This window comes from Enoplosus armatus, chromosome 22, assembly GCF_043641665.1.
Source record: "Enoplosus armatus isolate fEnoArm2 chromosome 22, fEnoArm2.hap1, whole genome shotgun sequence".
Lineage (NCBI taxonomy): Eukaryota > Metazoa > Chordata > Actinopteri > Centrarchiformes > Enoplosidae > Enoplosus > Enoplosus armatus.
The window spans coordinates 16,584,524-16,602,616 of NC_092201.1; the positions used below are offsets into that span (position 1 = coordinate 16,584,524).

The 18,093-nt window shown below is 45.4% G+C and overlaps 1 protein-coding gene across 4 annotated transcripts in view; it reads left to right on the top strand.

The window, feature by feature from the left end:
* large1 (LARGE xylosyl- and glucuronyltransferase 1) overlaps positions 1-17,689 on the top strand; it is a 59,896-nt gene extending 42,207 nt beyond the window's left edge. For 2 of the 4 annotated variants that reach the window (XM_070928980.1, XM_070928977.1), the window contains 9 exons: positions 881-985; positions 2,002-2,114; positions 3,927-4,052; positions 5,257-5,412; positions 10,354-10,517; positions 14,121-14,399; positions 14,532-14,678; positions 15,919-16,114; positions 17,492-17,689. In XM_070928980.1, the coding sequence (XP_070785081.1) occupies positions 881-985; positions 2,002-2,114; positions 3,927-4,052; positions 5,257-5,412; positions 10,354-10,517; positions 14,121-14,399; positions 14,532-14,678; positions 15,919-16,114; positions 17,492-17,689 (1,484 nt within the window). The remainder of the gene's footprint in view (positions 1-880; positions 986-2,001; positions 2,115-3,926; positions 4,053-5,256; positions 5,413-10,353; positions 10,518-14,120; positions 14,400-14,531; positions 14,679-15,918; positions 16,115-17,491) is intronic. The other 2 variants (XM_070928978.1, XM_070928979.1) reach the window with 2 other exon arrangements.
* Positions 17,690-18,093: the final 404 nt, after the last annotated feature.

Genomic DNA, 18,093 nt, shown 5'->3' on the forward strand with positions numbered 1-18,093 from the left:
GAGGGAACCGGAGGTAATATCCGGGTTCTAGGACTCATTCCTGCAGAACTTTGCTCCTTGGTTTGACAGTGGCTCAACACTGACTGGAAAAAAAATGGCAAAGAACTGATTGAAAATTATTTTGAAAGGTGTTTAGCCCAACAATATTGGATTTTTGAGGTGGATGCCAATAGTTAGCTGCAGTTTGTTTCTTTCATAAAGACATAACATATTTTTATAGAAAAGCGGCCGAGATATGTGTGACATTTGAGAACAGTTGTGAAAAAAAGACGTTTTAGCGCTCTCTGGTGGACAAGCTGTGTAATGGGGATACTGTTTACCCTCTTGGGCATTGCTGCACTGCAGTTTATAGTTTATTGGGCGACACATATGTTGATAACGATATATCTGTGATAAGCATATATAAGCCAATAGATAAGTCTAACTCTAGAGAACAGTTTCTCAGTGGGAGAACGACATGACTTTGCCGTTGTACTGATGGATCCTGTGTGCTGAATTGTACCATGAATGTGTTTGAAAGTGTTTGAAAGTATTAGGGGGGAAAAAAGAGAGAAAAAATCACCAGCCGATGTGTGAGCAGAGCGGCCAGGTCGATGGTGGTGTGCACACCAAAATGTTCCTTCATAAAATAACTCCTGAGGTGCCTCGAACATCAAATTATAGATATTAAAGAAAATTAAAATGTAGTTTTGTTTTCTGAAAACCACCACATTACTTCAGCCGAACCCCCCCCCCCAGGACACAATACATAACTATGAAACAATAAATACAGGGATGGGGATGATGAAATACACTCGCTACAATTAATTATAGTTAATAAGTAGATGAAAAGCTGCAGAGAAAAAAAAAGCAGTGATGGCGCCGTGTTTGCTGTGCTCAGGTCAGCAGGTCTTGGGTCTGGTGGAGAACCAGAGTGACTGGTACCTGGGCAACCTGTGGAAGAACCATCGACCCTGGCCGGCCCTGGGCAGAGGCTTCAACACCGGTGAGTACGGCACCTTTAAGTGTCCCGGTTGCATTGTAGCATGTTGCATTGACTTATTTTTTATATTTTTACTTTGATTATAATTTAAAGCATCTGAGCATCATTTCCATTTAGCAGCTGTAATAGGAAAACATTTGATTGTTGCTGTCCCAAGTATTTATTTCCTGTTAATCCTTTTTTTTTTTTCTGATGAGGACTGCAGTCTCCACTTTTCAACCCCCCCCCCCCCCAATTTTTTTTTAAGAATTTAAAAAAGTGAAAGTAGTAAGGCAGTGTCTTTCCTTGCAAGAGCGTATGGCGCACTGATGAAATATGCCTTGTGAGAAGTTGCATGAAAAAAGTAAAAATAGAAACTCACTCAAAAGGGCTCACGTTCCCTTGTCGGCCGCGACTGAACGACAGGAAGGGAGGGGTGTGTCGCGTTTGCGTTGAGCAGCCGTTTGACAGAAGAAGCCCCCGGGTTCAGCTGCGGAAGGGGCCCGGCTTTGTGGGCGGTGGCCGTGGCAACAGATAGAGCTACACACAGCCGGGGGGCGTGGGGGTGTGAAAGCAGTTTGTTTATCCCCATCCTAGGAAAAAAAAATCAGTTTTTTTTATTTTTTTTATTTGTAAAGCCATTGAGATCCTTTTATTCTGCAGGGACCTGAGAAGAAGTTTTTGGATTTTTTTTTTTCCCTGTTTGTTGGGGGAGAAAGCACGTTGAGCTTCTAAGAGTGATTTGTTTCCAGGAGGATTTTTCTCATATAGACATATTTTCTCCATCCAATGCCACGCCCCGTCTTTGAGCTGAAAGTCTGTCTTTATCGCAGAGAACACAAGGCTGCGATTGCGAGCCTCACGACTGGACTTTATCACCTTCACCAGGCGGCTAGATAGCGATCTCTCTGTTTCTTAAGCTACCACATCTCTGTCTGTACGTGTGTGTGTGTGTGTGTGTGTGTGTGTGTGTGTGTGTGTGTGTTTGTGTGTGTGTGTGTGTGTGTGTGTGTGTGTGTGTGTCTGTGCGCACCTTCCAGGGGTGATTTTGCTTCTCCTGGACCGTCTGCGGAAGCTGAGATGGGAGCAGATGTGGAGGTTGACTGCGGAGAGGGAGCTAATGAGCATGCTGTCCACCTCCCTGGCAGACCAGGTAATACACACACACACACACACACACACACACACTTATGCACACAGCCTCACGCCTCAGACGTGCAAACTTGCCACCCTTTGGCAAAATTTCACCTGGGCAAATCATAAAAACACCTCTTCTGGTCTTTGGGTGCCTTTGTTTTCTATGACTGCTGCCTGGATTTTAGCCGTTAAACTAAGCTACCGTAAAGGGTTCTGTATGCTTCAAACGAACTTATTTTGCACGCTGGGAGCACAACGCGTAAGTAAAGTAAAAGTCTCTCTGCCCGTTCTGAATGGCCACATTTGAGGGCTGGGTGAAACTGGTATCAAATGTCCTCAAATCTTCAATATAAGTCAAGCCAAGCCGGCGTTCGTGCCTCACGTCCGGCCATGTCGCGGTGCTAGTCGGCTTTCTCTTGTCGAGTAGCCCGTCCGCGAGGCGTCACTCTGCAACAGGAAAACAGCCGCTTGGAGTAAAAGTGCTGTGCTGAAAATTCACTGTGCTTCAGATTAAAGTGGGGTTTTGATTTAGTTGTTTTACAAACCGTCCAATATCGACGCAATTCCCAGGATGCAGGCTTATGTGCCCGTAGACGCCAGTTAACCCTTTCACCCCTCACTTTGTGTTGCACTGGAAACAAATGAGCACCTGGGCTCGGGTCAAAAGACAGAGTAAATAACTGACCCGAGCATAATAATACTCAGTCTAAAGTATGTATCAGCTGCTGGCGGACGGGTTTGTTGGGTTGTGCCACTGTTTTATTGTCTTGATCGTTCGCAAGGTATCAACAACGGCCTGTTCATCTCATGTCAAACGTTCGGGCAGAGGTTTGGCTTCAGATACGGCGCCTTTCTCATCCCACTTTGGGGAGGTCATCAATAGCCGTTATCTTCACCCGGGCACCTCTATATCGAACGTAGCGAGGGCAGGTGAAAGGGCCCCTCCATTATCTCCGAGCCGTTCGGAGCTCATCCAGATGAGAGGTGCGTTTTATGAGATTTTAATTAAACCACCATTAAGCAGAGTCCCGCAAGGTATGCAGTTTGGACAAATGAGCGAGTTCGGGAACCGTTTGAGCGTTCCATCTGCCTCCTTTCCTGTATGAGCTCCTCCAATGGACTGCCAGCGCTCTTTATCGCAGCATTCATCATGTGGCCATAGGTTTTTATGTCGCCCATTAGGAAAGCCGGAGTCAGTCCCTCGTCTGCCGAGCCCGCGAAGATTTCAGAGTCTCTCGCACGTCACCAAAGTACATTTCTCTCAAAGCTAGATAGGAAAGCGTTGGGCTTTATGAGTGCGTTACGAATCAAAAGCCTGGACTTCTGGAGACGTACGCGACACTTAACAAGGCAGAGGAGTCGGGACTGCCACACCGGCCCCACGGCGGCAACATCTGGAGAGGACGTGTCGATTTCCTCCCACCTCTCCTGTTGCGTGGCGACAGGTGGAATTGAAAACGACCGAACCAGCTCATGGCTAAAAGGAGTGCTTATGTTGTTATTTCCCCTTATTAGAGTTATTTATGCAAGCCTGAAAACCACTGACCACCACGGTCAATTATTTACACTATCTTATCTAAAGCAGTTGTGCAAATAAATGATTTCCACAAAACATAAAACATTCTAATCAATATTTGGACAGTGCACTTCACGTGTAAATGAACCTATAGTTTAAAATCCATGCAATAAGCTTTGTGTGGTCACGGAATGGCCAGGTAGCAGGGTCAGATTAGACTTCGTGGTGGGGCAGGCAAGTAGATGATGAAACAGAAGGCAAAACATAAGGCTCAGTGTGTGTGTGTGTGTGTGTCTGTGTGTCTTTTTGCAGGACATCTTCAATGCCGTGATCAAACAGAACCCGTTCCTGGTTCACCAGCTGCCCTGCTTCTGGAACGTCCAGCTGTCCGACCACACCCGCTCCGAGAAGTGCTACAAGGACGTGTCGGACCTCAAGGTGAAGCCCCCGCTGCCCCCCCGACTGTGCTCACATCAGGCGCACGAGGCCTGACCTGCATTAATCAAGAGTCTCAAGCCGGCCGCACACCCTCAAAGTGACGCACATTCGGCTCTATGTCGGGCAGTCAAAGTAAAAAAGCATTATGACATTTTGTTAGCCTTGAATAAACATTTTCCCGTCTTTTGTAGCAGGGCTGTCCAAGTCTGGTGGGCAATGATACAGCATGTATACACATGACATATATATATATATATATGGACATACAGAATGCACCTAAAGGGGGCGCCCCAGTAGACCGCGTACCATGTATCAAAGCTGAGTCCTTTAACGCAGCGGCCCGGGTTTGAGCCCAGGCCCTTTGCTGCATGTAGTTCAGCCTTATTTTTTTAATGGCTTCGTCAGTGTCATAGCTCATTTAATGTCACTGCTCCCAGCATGAATTAGGATGCCTTTTTAAATGAGTTGATATCCAAAAAGTATTAACAGCTAAGTGGTTTACGGATGGATGGTCCTCGATGTTGTCGTCAAATTGCCCCGAGGCAGACGTGACTTCGCAGCGAGTTGCATATTCACGTTTAATGCTGATGTCTGTTATAAAGAAAAGAAGAAGAAAAAAAAATCATCCTAGAAGACCATGAACACGAGATCCGGTGCTAGATTCACCTCAGGTCCACCATGCAGGAAACCTGCATTGAAATAACTAGATAAGACGATAAGCATTGAATCCAGGGTTTGACTACTATAGAAGCTACAACATTTCTAATCTAGTCCAAATGTTGGCTCGTCAGTGTTAAACGCTTTCTAAAACACTTTCTATCAATAGCATGTGGAAGTATCTGAAACCACAGACTGTATGTAAAAAGATGGCCGACGTGTCCCCACTTCCTCGCACTGTTCAAAAAGGAAGCCAAACTCTCCCGGATACGGCCGCCACCGTCTTGCGCTGGTGATGTCATTCGGAGTCTGGGCAGTGGTAATCGCCACCACAGTCCATCTCAGCTGTCAATCATGACGTTTCACCCCGTTTTTATAGCATCAAATAACTAATTAAAACCAGACAAACACTTGAACGAACATCAGCGTGATGAGAACTCCCTGAAAGTCTGACAGTCTTTGGCAAAAATGTATTTGACGTGTACTTTGATATTTTAGTTTGGCCCAGGTCCCACTGCTCTCCTCTCCATGCTTCTTCTTTGCCCAGGTGATCCACTGGAATTCTCCCAAGAAGCTGCGAGTGAAGAACAAGCATGTGGAGTTTTTCCGGAATCTCTACCTGACCTTTCTGGAGTACGACGGCAACCTGCTGCGGCGGGAGCTGTTCGGCTGTCCCAGCGAGGCCGACCACAACAGCGAGAACGTAGGTGGAGCTGCCTCCGTGTTCCTGCTTGTGGCGTCTTATCTAGTGCAGAAGACATGAAGGATGGTGGTAAACTAGTGTTTTAGGTTGTTTTATGATAGCGCCGCGTGTCGTGAGGGAGGTGATTCAGTGGTCCGACAGGGTGTGACTGAGAGTAGTAAACCTTTTCCTCAGTTCTAAGAAACTAATATTCTCTTTTTTTGTATGTTGCTTAAAGGTCCCATATCATGCTCATTTCAGCTCTACATTTTTATTCTGGGACTCCTCTAGAGAAGCTTTGCATGATTCACAGTTGAAAAAAAGTCCTTATGTATCTCCTCCTGGCCCTTTCTGCAGCCCCTCAGTCCCCCCCCCCCCCCCCCCGTCTGAAACAAGCCGTTTGAGACAAACTGAACAACCTCCAAACACTTGAAGAGTAGTTCCTGAGCAGAGCGCTCCGATAACTTAGACAGACTGAGCGAGACATGGACATACCACTTTCTACAATATGGGACCTTCAAGAGGGACCCAGGTGCTGAGAAAACGCCACCAATTTCAGACTTCAAGCAACAAGATATTTTGCCCGAAGACACAAATGATGAAGCTAGGTCCGTCAATCCCTCGTAGTCGATCTATTACAAACTATAACGGTGCGAACGTCGAGGAACACCTAAGACAGTATTCGTATCATCTCCCTGGACAGCAGTCGTGACCGTTTTCTGGATCCATTTATCGCATAGATTACCAGAATGAACCTTCAAGTTCAGCGTAACTTTTTTTCATTGAAAGGAACTGTAGTACGTTGTGTCATAGTAGAAATTGTACAGCTAGATATTGAAGCGTGACCTTGTCATGGCAAGAGTGAGGTTTACATCCTCATGACATGCAATTCTCAATCGGGGGAATCTCTGTATGCCAAAACCTGATTTTTGGTTGTCTTTACAAAGCCAGACATCATGACAATCGACCGAGCCTGGCCGGCTGGGAAATGTTCACAGCCTCCGTAACTGTTTTAAACTAGGCCTTGCAGATATGAAATGAAGCATGAACCTGCAACTGCCCGGCATGTTTCTTTGATCCTAATTTAGCAAAATAAAGACGGCGTGAGTGGATTGTCTGTCCAGTCTGATATCGAGGGTGTCTTGCCAGATCATTCTCTGCATGGCAGAGTTTATAAGGAACTAAACTGTACAAAACTAAATAATTAGCCGTGGGTACTGGAAAATAATGTAGTCCTAGTCTTAACCAGTGTCTGTCTGCTGTGGCCTCATCTGGACAGCTGGGGTATGATGCTTAATTACTGTCTTGGTGGGAGGAACGTGTAGAGTGTTGCGAGGGAAGTTAGCCTCACCCTGTTTCAGAATTCAGGGCATCTAACCAAAAACCATTAAAAAAAAACTCCACTGACTTCCAGATGAGGGGACCCGGAACCCGGGTTTTAGGACTCACTCCTGCGGCACTCTGTTGAGGGGAGGAGTTAATGAGGTGAACTGTGGACTCTGCTGATCCACTCCGTCCGTCAAACTGTTAGAGAATACGGGAACAACACAAATGCACGCTCTCTGCCAGCCCACCCTAGACGCTCCACAGGATACCAGATCTCGCCCAGGCGTGACCTCGTTTTCCATCTGTGTGGAAATTCCAAAACGTCCTTTGTCCTTTTTCAAGGCAGCATTGTGCTTTACTGCCAGTATCTGGTGAGAAATGTGGTATTTTTGACCAAAAAAACAGCCTGTTACTCCTCTTGCTCGCAGCAGGTAGCGCTCCGTTGTGTCACCTTTGACTCCACCTGTGATTGCCTATTTTGGGTTCCAGTATATCTACACAAGACAGGTGCTGCCATTAGCATACCTTTTGTTTCATTTGTTTGATAACGGGACAAAACACACAGAGAGAAAATTGGCTTCTTAACTTCGGAAGATTTGCAATCGTGCGTCAGCCTTTCTGTTGACATTTATTTCCCCTGTCGACGCTTTACACTGGCATTTTCATATCTATTTACTCAGGAGAGCTTTTTTATTTATTTATTTTTTTGAATGGCTGAGTTATCAGTGGTTGAAGTTTTCAAATGCTTTTCAAGTTTTTTTTTTAAAGCATTTGTGGAGTGTTTTGGACGTCCATCACTTATCTGTCTCTTTCAACAGATGAAATTCTACTTCTATAAATGTATCTGCAATGATCACTTAAGGTCCCCAGTTTTTCTATGAGCTTTCCAGTTTCACTATAGGCATGTGGATCTGTGGCAGGCAAGGACAGCAAAACGATGAATGAAGTAACAAGAGTAAAGGGGTATTACTGCTACGCTGTAGCTGACGTAGCCCCCTCAAAAATATAACTACATGTCGGGGGCTACAGTGACTATGAAGATATGGCATGAAGACCCCAATAACTGTGATCGGTCGGTCTGGTTTGCTCGGGTTTTCTCCATCAAGTTTCCGATGCTGGCGAAGATTTAGTGAGAAACTACTGAAGTCAAGCGCTGAACTACAAATCAAAACCTACGCTGTAGGTATCTACGGCCAGGCTGCTGTTCACCCCTTTGTGTCAAGCGTATAGACCCAGTTTTAGCTTAGCATGTTCACATGCTAACATTTGCCAATTTGCACGAAAAAAACAAGGTAAATAAGAATGTCATTAGTTCTGCAGGTAATTGGTCACACACCAATGCATGGAAGCAAATTGAAATAAAAGCCAGGGAATCACCAAATTCTGTAGGATTCATCATCTTTGATCCATGTTGTCAAAGTATTTCAGCCCAGATTAGCGTGGTCCGCAGACCAACATCGGTCAGCCTGGTGAAGATTGTTCGTCTGCTCACTGTGTGCTGCTGAAAGAATAGCTGGTTTTTGAGGACAGAGGGGGCCCTAACAGTGTCAGTCAGGGCTGGTGTGGACTGAGCAAGATGGATGCCGCGGTGGCACGCATACACACCGCCGACGTCTTGCGGTTGTTGTAAATTTGGGGTTCGTTAAAATATATCCATGTTAGAGAAGATGTTGAGACCCAGTCCTTTGCATAACTGAGTGCAACACCACGAAATGTCATCATTCAGGCAATTGGTGCATCACACCTCCTCAGCTTCTAACCTGCTGAAGGTCACTACGGTCAGGAGTTGAGGTTTTTACAGGGCCAGCCACCATGGGGTTGTCAGCTCTGTGGTCAGTTAATCACATTATAATTTTCCATCATGGTGTGCCAGAGCCTTTTTTTTTGGCCAACACTTAATTCTAATGTGTCCTTAACTCAGGAAATAGTTTGCTCACTCAATTTTTCAGAGTTTGAGCAGCGATTTAAATCCCATTAAAGTGATGATTAGACTAATGAAGTCACTGAGGGATTGGCTACAGCAGCACATTGCAGACCGGGCTCCTTCAGGGCCACCATGCCCACTGCAGCCCAGTCACTCACGGCAGCTCCACTAATCACGCTGTTTGATGCCACACACCAAGTCCTGTGCTGACGGCCCCTTCAGCCGTGTCTTCCTGCTTTTCCCCCGAAGCAAAGTGACTGTGCTGCGTATGTGGAGCCCATCTTCACCTTGAACTGAAGTCAAGTTACATACACCCGAGGACAGAATGCTGACGTCCATTCAGACTTTGGTTGGATGTGTTGCTCTATTAACACATCACATCGTCATCGGTTTCCTACCAATCAGTCATCGTAGGTAGGAAACTGCCCTTTCTTTTAACCATGACCAAGATCGGCCCCTAACTTAACCAAGTCGGTTTTTTTTTTCTTTTGACCGTGGCGACAAAGGTTCCCTAACTTTAACAAAGCAGTTGTTTTGAACCCAAATCATGACTTGCCCTCACCCTAACCAATTAGTTGTTGTGCCTAAACATAACCAAACCTCAACCATAGCGGTGGCAGATCAGGAAATGTATATTATTATATTAATAACTTGTTATTGGCACAATATCTTACAATGCTGACATGAGTGGATTTAGGAACCAATAAGAAACAACATCTTTTGTCGTTTTGATTTGGAGGACTTGTTGAATGGACATATACAATATGTAAAGCAATCCTCTTTGTGGATTGCTTTACATAAGATGCTACACTCATGATATAATAAGATATGTACCATCAGTTCTCCATTGTGTTGAGACTATCTCTATACATACATCTATCATATTCCATATACACGGGAAATGATCCCCCTGCTGTCAGGGTACGTGCATACTTCTTTTACGAAACACCGGCTTGCCCAGCCACGCCGTGTGGGTTAGGGCAGGTCCCATGTTCAGCACCAGACCGAGTCGCCAAACATCCCATCCATTCTCTCCCATTGAACACGTGCGGAACGCCAGTCGTCACTCCAAACAAACGTATAGAGTTCTCTGCTAGTTGTATTAGCATACCAAGAAGGAAGTGAGAGCACTTCCTGGTTGCTGCCATTCCCCGCCGCCGCCAATCTCAAAGTCCTAGGACAATATGTAGTAAGTATGGCCAAGCCAGCAGGGACACTCTTGTGCGTTTCTATGCCATTAGAAGATGGTGTGTGTTGTGTTTGGGACATCAACATGCAATCTTGTCAAGGGAGAACCCACAGTTGTGCATCGGCCTTTAGTAATGGTAAAGGTAGTGGATACACCAAGCCAGCACGAAGAGGCTCAGGAAGAGGTTCTACCCTCAGGCCACTAGGATCCTGAATGAAGTCAGTCCTCCCCTTGATACAGTACACCAGTAGAGCAGGTAGTCCATTATTCACAGGGTCTGTCTGTGAGTCTGTACGTGAATGGGTGAAACTGTAAAGTGCTCGGGTTAAAAGCGCTGTATAAATGCGGCGCATTCGTAAATGCAGTCCTGCTGCAGTTTGGTATATGTGAAGTGACTTACGATCCATTTCTATTTTGATCCTGGTGCAGAATGAAGTTTTGTCACTGGTGCTCCACAGACACACATAGTTCTCCAGTCCATAAAATGTCTTACTGTTGGTGTCCCTCTCCTCTCTGCCTGCAGCTCCAGAAGACTCTGTCAGAGCTGGATGAAGACGATCCTTGCTACGAGTTTCGTCGAGAGCGATTCACCGTCCACCGAACACACCTTTACTTCCTCCACTATGAGTATGAGCCCAGCTCTGACAACACCGACGTCACTCTAGTCGCCCAGCTCTCTATGGACAGGTACTGTTCGACGCCCAGAGTTACAAAGCTCACTCTTATTGTGGGTAGGGTTTCAGGTGCTTTGCAGATTCTGCATGTTCAAGAGTAGTAAAGTGCGAGGAGTTCTTGTGGTCATCCAGGGTTCCAGCAGTAAAGGTTCCATATATGTAGACTCATACAAGCATAAAGTGCATTACGGTAATCCAGGTGGGAAAAAGTAAAAGCATGAATGACTTTATGTAAATCAGCGGGAGATAAGAATGACCTGATTTGATTTTCTTGAGCTGAAAGAGCCATGACTGAATATCCCTTCACTTGAACCTCAAAACGGAGATCTGCGTCAAAAATGACTAGAGGATATTTTTAGTCAGAGAAGCAAGCTTACTGCGAAACAAACTATCCCCTCATGTTTACCATCATTACATGTTAGAAATATTTGATATTGAATATTTGAATATTTACATCCAACTTTTGATATCACAGAAGCAGGCAAAGAGATTATCTAGACGTTTGGAGTTACTGGATTGGAGAGGGATTTATAGCTGTGTGTCATCCACATAACAATAATTGTTCGAAATCATCTGGCTGAGAGGAAGCATGTATAGTAGAAACTAAAGAGGACCAAGAATGGGCCCTTGAGGAACACCAGCATTAAAATGAGCAACAGACAAACTTCGGCATTTGCTATAACAACAGAGATGGTTCTAATGGAGATGTTTGAACACTGAAGATGCAGAGCAGAACCCTTAAGACCAACCCAGGTTTCCAGATGGTACAGGAGAACGAGAGAGTGTGATCAGATATGTTGAAAGCAGTGCTCAGGTCGAAAAGCACTAGGACTGATCAGTCACCTCTATCTCCTGTTAAAAGTAGGTAATTAGAGACCTCCAGGGGGGCTCTAAAACTACTTGGTTAGGCTTTCTGACAGAAATGTTTTCTAACACGTGGTTAATGTTGTGAAATGGTCGCAGTTTAGTCAGGTTCCACCCCAGGCGCTAATAGCACTGTTGGCTACAGACAAATAGCCACATTGGCTATTCCACCCCGGGTGAAAATAACGTCGGCCATATTTAAACCACCCAAAATAAGTACTCCGTCATACTCGCATAAAACATCCTATACTATTGGCTTCTCCAAATTTGCATCTCTATTCTGTCATTCGTGACACAAATACTTCACCACCTTTGAAGGTGACTGCTCAACCACTTAAGGAGAAATTGTGAAAGTGCATGCCTTTGTTCCCAATTGTAAAACTCGTCACATTGCTGTTACTGGGGAGCCTGTGGAGTGCAAAGAGGAAGAGGTACAGTTGAAGAGGAACCAATTTGTTCTTCAGGGTGCTGCTGTTACCAGCCATGTTGAATGTTTCCTCCGCACCCACTGGTACGTTTCCTATCCAGGGTCTTTTCCATGCACACATAAGGAAGCCCTCTGAGAATCCTGTCTTAGACTGTGCAAGGGCAACTAATCAGGTTTATGTTTCATGTGACAGACAATGGGGACACACTGACGGATCTGCAGTATCTGATGCGCAACATTGAGCTTTTTAGTGGATTTGAAACACCCCACTGTCAGAGTTAATAAGAGCATTATGTTACTTCTGCAGAGGTTTTACCATCAAATATCATCTGCCATTTATATGTTAATGTTAAGGTGTTAGTTTCATCGTTAACAGTGTGCAGGGGTAGTATAAACAAATGTTTGCAATGAGCATTGTTTACGTGAATACCCAATTCCTCCTAAATTTGAAAGGTCCATATATTGAGCAGGTAAATGTAACTGCTACATCTTCCTCTGTCTCTCTTCTCATAATGGGATATTGGGTCGTTTAAACCGTCACTCAGCCCAATTCAAATGTGTCTGCAGGGATAACCTTGAGTAATTTAAAGTCCTCCAGTGTCCTCACTGCTTAGTCCCAATGGAGGACATTTAAAATATGATTTATCTTTGAAACTGCTTATTGTGTTTATGTCATTACTTTTCATCGGTACACTTTGGATCCATCAGAATTCTGGAGTGCTTGGCTTTTTATCAGAAAATAGCACAAGCAAAAAGCTTGGTAATGTAGCCACGACTTGCACTCTTGTTTGCTAATCAGACAACGACCCAGAAAAGGGTCCCCAGATAAATCTGAGGGGTCATGAGACGATAAGTATCTCAAAATTGTACTTAGTACAGTACTCCAGTAATTGTAGTTAATTACTTTCTACACACAGCACAATATGATAGCTTCCTCCATTTTGGACCCTCAAAGATCCACGCTGTAAAGATGGTCTGCCGTTGGCCGAAGGCTTGCCAAAGTTGAATTTCACGTGAAAGCACATTGTGAATCTTCTACTCATCTGCAAGCAAATCCAGCCGTTGCAGCAGATTCAATAAACCGATTTGGTCTGAAATTTTGCAGTTACACACTCTAGGGACGATCGCCGGCGACAGAATAGCCAACAGAACGGTTTCTCCGCAGCCCCTCTGGTCCCGTCTTCTGACTGAACAAATAACTTTGTTTCCAGTTTTGGCTAATGAGGTCGGGGATAATTACAAAAAATGTAAATGGTCTCTTTTGAGATCTGGCTGGCTCAAGGATGGCAAAGAGAGCGGAGGAAAGCCTCAAGGTGTGAGGCTTTTCCGCCAACAAGGCTGGGAGCCAGGCTGCTTGTTTAGTAAGCTTGGCATCTCGGCAGTAACTGGCGTAAGAGTAGAGATGCTCGGCTGAATTGTTCCCTCAATTGTGTTGAAGGAAATGCTCTCATTATGGTATTGCAGCTATAATGCTGTCAATCTTGCCTTCACTGTCTTGGTTCCACCGTCCGTCACCACGCTACGGTTTGAACTAAGACATCATAACAAGCACGAGCCCAAACGTTACTGCTGCCATCAGAATAAGGGATTCAGCACCTATCATAATCTAAACCATTGACATGGTCGCCTCTAGGGGCTGCTAGCCCGGCTTTAAGGCTTTAGACTGTGGAGGGAAATATTGGCATTCCAGATCCAAAACAGTGTCAGACACTCCGCAAATAACACGACCTCGCCTTCAGATAGAATGCCAAATGAATTGCAGAGTTACCGTGGTGGGAAGCATCCAGAGGAGCTGGAAGGGTTGTCAAAACTTGGCTCTACAAATCAAAGCATCGGGGCGTCAGAATTGAAAATGCTGGAATGTGCTTAACTCAGTGAAGTGGAAAACAGTGACTTCCATGAATTTGCTTCCACTCTCCGGCATCACCACTTGACAGAAGATGTCTATTGCATATTCAGAGTGAGTGACAAGCTTTCCCTTTTGTAACAAATACAAAACAAATATTCGTAGCCAAGTATCTCATCACTCCATACCTTCACTGTGGGCAACAATGGCTAATAGTGATGGTTATGCTGCGTCACGTCTCACTTTTTTACAAAGACGCGAGGCTCAACACTTTGTTTACAGTCTTCCAGAGTGCAGTGCCAAACAGGAAGTGGGAGTAACTCAGCAATGTTTCAACCGATGAGTCTCAAACTTCATACGGCCATTGGTGGACCACCACTCCCGGTCACACCTATATGTGACATCCGTGAATCATAGTCACGGCAGCACCTACTGGCAACCCACTGATGTCACCCATCCCTGTGTCCCGCCCTCTGCAGGCTCCAGATGTTGGAGGCCATCTGTAAGCACTGGGAGGGCCCCATCAGCCTGGCCCTGTACCTGTCCGACGCTGAGGCCCAGCAGTTCCTGCGCTACGCTCAGGGCTCAGAGGTGCTGATGAGCCGCGGGAACGTCGGTTACCACATTGTCTACAAAGAGGGACAGTTCTACCCAGTCAACCTGCTTCGAAATGTGGCCATGCGGCAGGTCAACACACCCTACATGTTCCTATCGGACATCGATTTCCTGCCCATGTATGGCCTCTATGAGTACCTCAGGTAAGAGGGGAAAGAATCGGAATGGGACCAGCTAAGTTGGCAGCGTTGCACCTTTTATGTTTGGCTTTTCGAATCCTTATGATGATCATTTTGTATTACATTTGACCTAATCTCATCTGTGTGTGTCTGTAGGAAGTCAGTGGTGCAGCTGGACATGGCCAACACCAAGAAAGCTCTGGTGGTTCCAGCCTTTGAGACGCTGCGATATCGCCTGTCTTACCCAAAGTCCAAGGCTGAGCTGCTCTCTCAGCTGGACATGGGCACGCTCTTCACCTTCAGGTGAACCTCTTCCCGGTTTCTGTAGCCAGCCATGCTCGAAACTCTTCAGGTTTTCATTCAAACAAAACTACTACTACAGCAGCCACGTGGCAGAAGTTGTGTAAATCAGTAATATTGATTCACATATTTCTTCGCTCATTAACTCAGATCCTTACTTAATCCTCAGGAGCACGCTGGGAGAGGCTCACTCGCACTTGCGCGTCAAATTGAGAAAAGATAATAAGCCACTACAAGGTGAAGCACATTACATTACATTAGGACCCACAGTTAAATTGTTTGGAATGCTGCTAAAATCATGAAACAGACAATATGTTTCGTATTGACATATTTACATGAAACCTGACTTTTTGTGGAGACTTGAGTGACACTGATGTACAGTTTTTTTTTTCTTTCCCTGAGACACAAAGTCTCAGTAAAAGTCTCACAAAAACAATATATACAGTACGCAAATAACAGTGAAAAATATATCTTTTATATGTATGAAAATCCTGTAAAGTGAGCACGAAATGGCTCTCTGGATGCTTAATGGATCTCTGATAACATGATTCATTAAATGAATTATTGTTTTAGTTCATCCTTATGAATTGTAAATCATGGATCTATGACTTCTTTTTAAACATATTATTAGTTTAACAACATTTTAACTTGTCACTCTCCAGTAGTAAAAAAAAACCTTTGAATGAGCCTGGGGTCACGCATTGCTCTATAAATACTGCAATATCGATAAGTGCTATATGAATAAACGCTGTTATTGTTATTATTACTACATAAAACCGTGTCTCTCTGACCGTGTCAGTCAAAACTGAACATGGTTGTCTTTGTAAAGGCAGAACTGACGACTGAGCTGCTGTCGTGGATTGCATTAGATTTTGCGGGTGTACCTAATAAAGCGGCCACTGAGTGTGTTTCCTCACGCCTAGAATTTGAAGTCGGTTAAAAAGAACCAAAGAAAGTTGGTGGAGGGAAAAAAAAAAAAGCGTTATGATGCCACGGACAGAAAAAAAGAGACAACACAACTTTATTCCCGTCAAAAATGATTTGGTCTCCAGTGTGAGGTAAACAAACACTCTATAAATAAAGTCTAGACCTTTTAAGACCTTTTACGACACAGTTTGTAATCAAAGTGCCACCTAATATTTTAGAAACTATAAATCACACTCCCTCCCAGAAACGCTGCACGGAGGAGCGTGGTTCACCATCCGGCCCACGCTAAGACTTGCCTCCCCCTCTCTCCCGCCAGGTACCACGTGTGGACTAAAGGCCACGCGCCGACCAACTTTGCCAAATGGCGGACGGCCACCACGCCCTACAGGGTGCAGTGGGAGGCCGACTTCGAGCCCTACGTCATGGTGAGGAGGGACAGTCCTGAGTACGACCGCCGCTTTGTCGGCTTCGGCTGGAACAAGGTGGCTCACATCATGGAGCTGGATGCGCAGGTAACTTTTAACATTTCGTTCAAAAGAGAGAGAGAAAAAGTATCTTGAAATACCAAATAAACTTTTATTTCCTGCAGTTTTTAATCACACATTTCTTGCTGCTGTGACTGTACAGCAAGTCACCATGCATCTAATTATGATTAGGCCTTATTATTAAGGTTTTATTAGGTCAGGTTTGGATGACCCACTTAATATCTGCCTTTGCAGTGACCTTTTTAACCAAATGCCGACATATAACGGAAAAAGGCCCTTATAGAAACGGCCTCACCGATCTCGTCAAAGTAAAGTGCGATGGCTAGAAGTCTTGGTTCCTGATTTCTGCTGGTCCCTCGATAAAGGTAGCCGATGGAAAATGTGTTGTAATGTTATCACTGCAGGCGAACAGAATAGCATTTCATTCTATTAACATCTACAAAGCTTTTTAGCATCTTTCAGCTGGTTGTTTTGGGGTTTTTTTCTGTCCACAAACTCAGTGAACTCAGTGTCCTCTTCAGGCCCAGCACCAAACAGCGGTTCAGCTTAGCTTAATTCACCAGCAGTGTACCATAGTCTGAAGTTACTCTGTAACTTAGTAGTCTGACTCACCGGATGTGGGCTATTGGGATAGGAAGAAGGAGGAGGTTGAAGGAAGTAGAGGACCTGACCCGCTGGTGTCAGGACAGGAACCTACTCCTGAACGCCGTTAAGACTAAGGAGCTGATAGAGGACTTTGGGAAGAAGCAGGGAAGGAGCTACGCCCCATTTAATATCAACGGGTCCTCGGTGGAGAGGGTGGACAGCTTCAAGTAGCTTGGCGTCCACGTCATAGTCCTAGTCTGACCAGATATAGTCAGCATTCTCCTCCCCTTCCCCTATCTGGGTGTTACCGTTTTGCAAAGGCACCGTCGCTGCATCCTGGGCTTAGCGCCGCCCAAGACGATTGTGATTGGTTTAAAGAAATACAAAAAATGTTTTTTTCCCCTATCCCAGAATGATAATGGGTTAAGCCAGACCTTTATCCAAAACCTTCTTTTTATTGTGGAGATAATGTCAAGAAACGACCCTACTTTATCAGCCATGGCCGTGCATTTCAAAAGATGAGATCAGTGTGACCCGAATGGTACAATCGAACAGTTATGGCGTCACATTCTAAATAGTGGTCTTCTTCCGTGTTTTGGTACAGTAGTTTTCACACCTGATGCGAACCGTACCCGAGTACACATGGACCGTACTCGAGTTCACACTAATCAAACAAACTGGACTTTGGGGTCAAGTGTACTCTGATCCGGGCCAGGGTCCCCTAATGTGAAAGCCCCGTCATCCGTAATAAAGAGGTTAGGTGGTTGTTGTTCTCAGCTGTCCGAACTGAAAGTTCTTCTTGTCTTACTCTCTCTACAGGAGTACGAGTTTGTGGTTCTGCCCAACGCCTACATGATCCACATGCCTCACGCACCCAGCTTCGACATCACCAAGTTCCGCTCCAACAAGCAGTACCGGGTCTGCCTCAAGACCCTGAAGGAGGAGTTCCAGCAGAACATGTCGCGGCGCTACGGCTTCGCCGCCCTTAAATACATGACGGCTGAGAACAACAGCTAGCCACCACTGCAGACCCTCACACCCCGCCGGCCTTGAACTACTGACACACTCCAGGACGGGACTGCAGGAAAACGACTACTTTGAGACTCGTGTCCCTCAGACTTTGTTGGAACGTTTGACCATCAGTGTGGGACCGCAAGGGTCTTTATGTCCATTCTTTGTCCTCTGCTGTGGATGGAAGAGATAATCCAGGAGGAGATCCACTTCTGCCAGGATGTAAAAGCTGTGACGACATGAGTGACTGCTAGGCCACCCCCACCCCACCACCCCCACCCTTCCCCTTCTGGCCCCTCTGTGTGGGCCCTGAGCTCTCAGCCCTGAAATCTGACAGACCGCAGGCAGTCAATGCCTTGCCATATTTGTAAGACCAGTGACAAGAGTTATGGGCTGCGTGTAACATTATG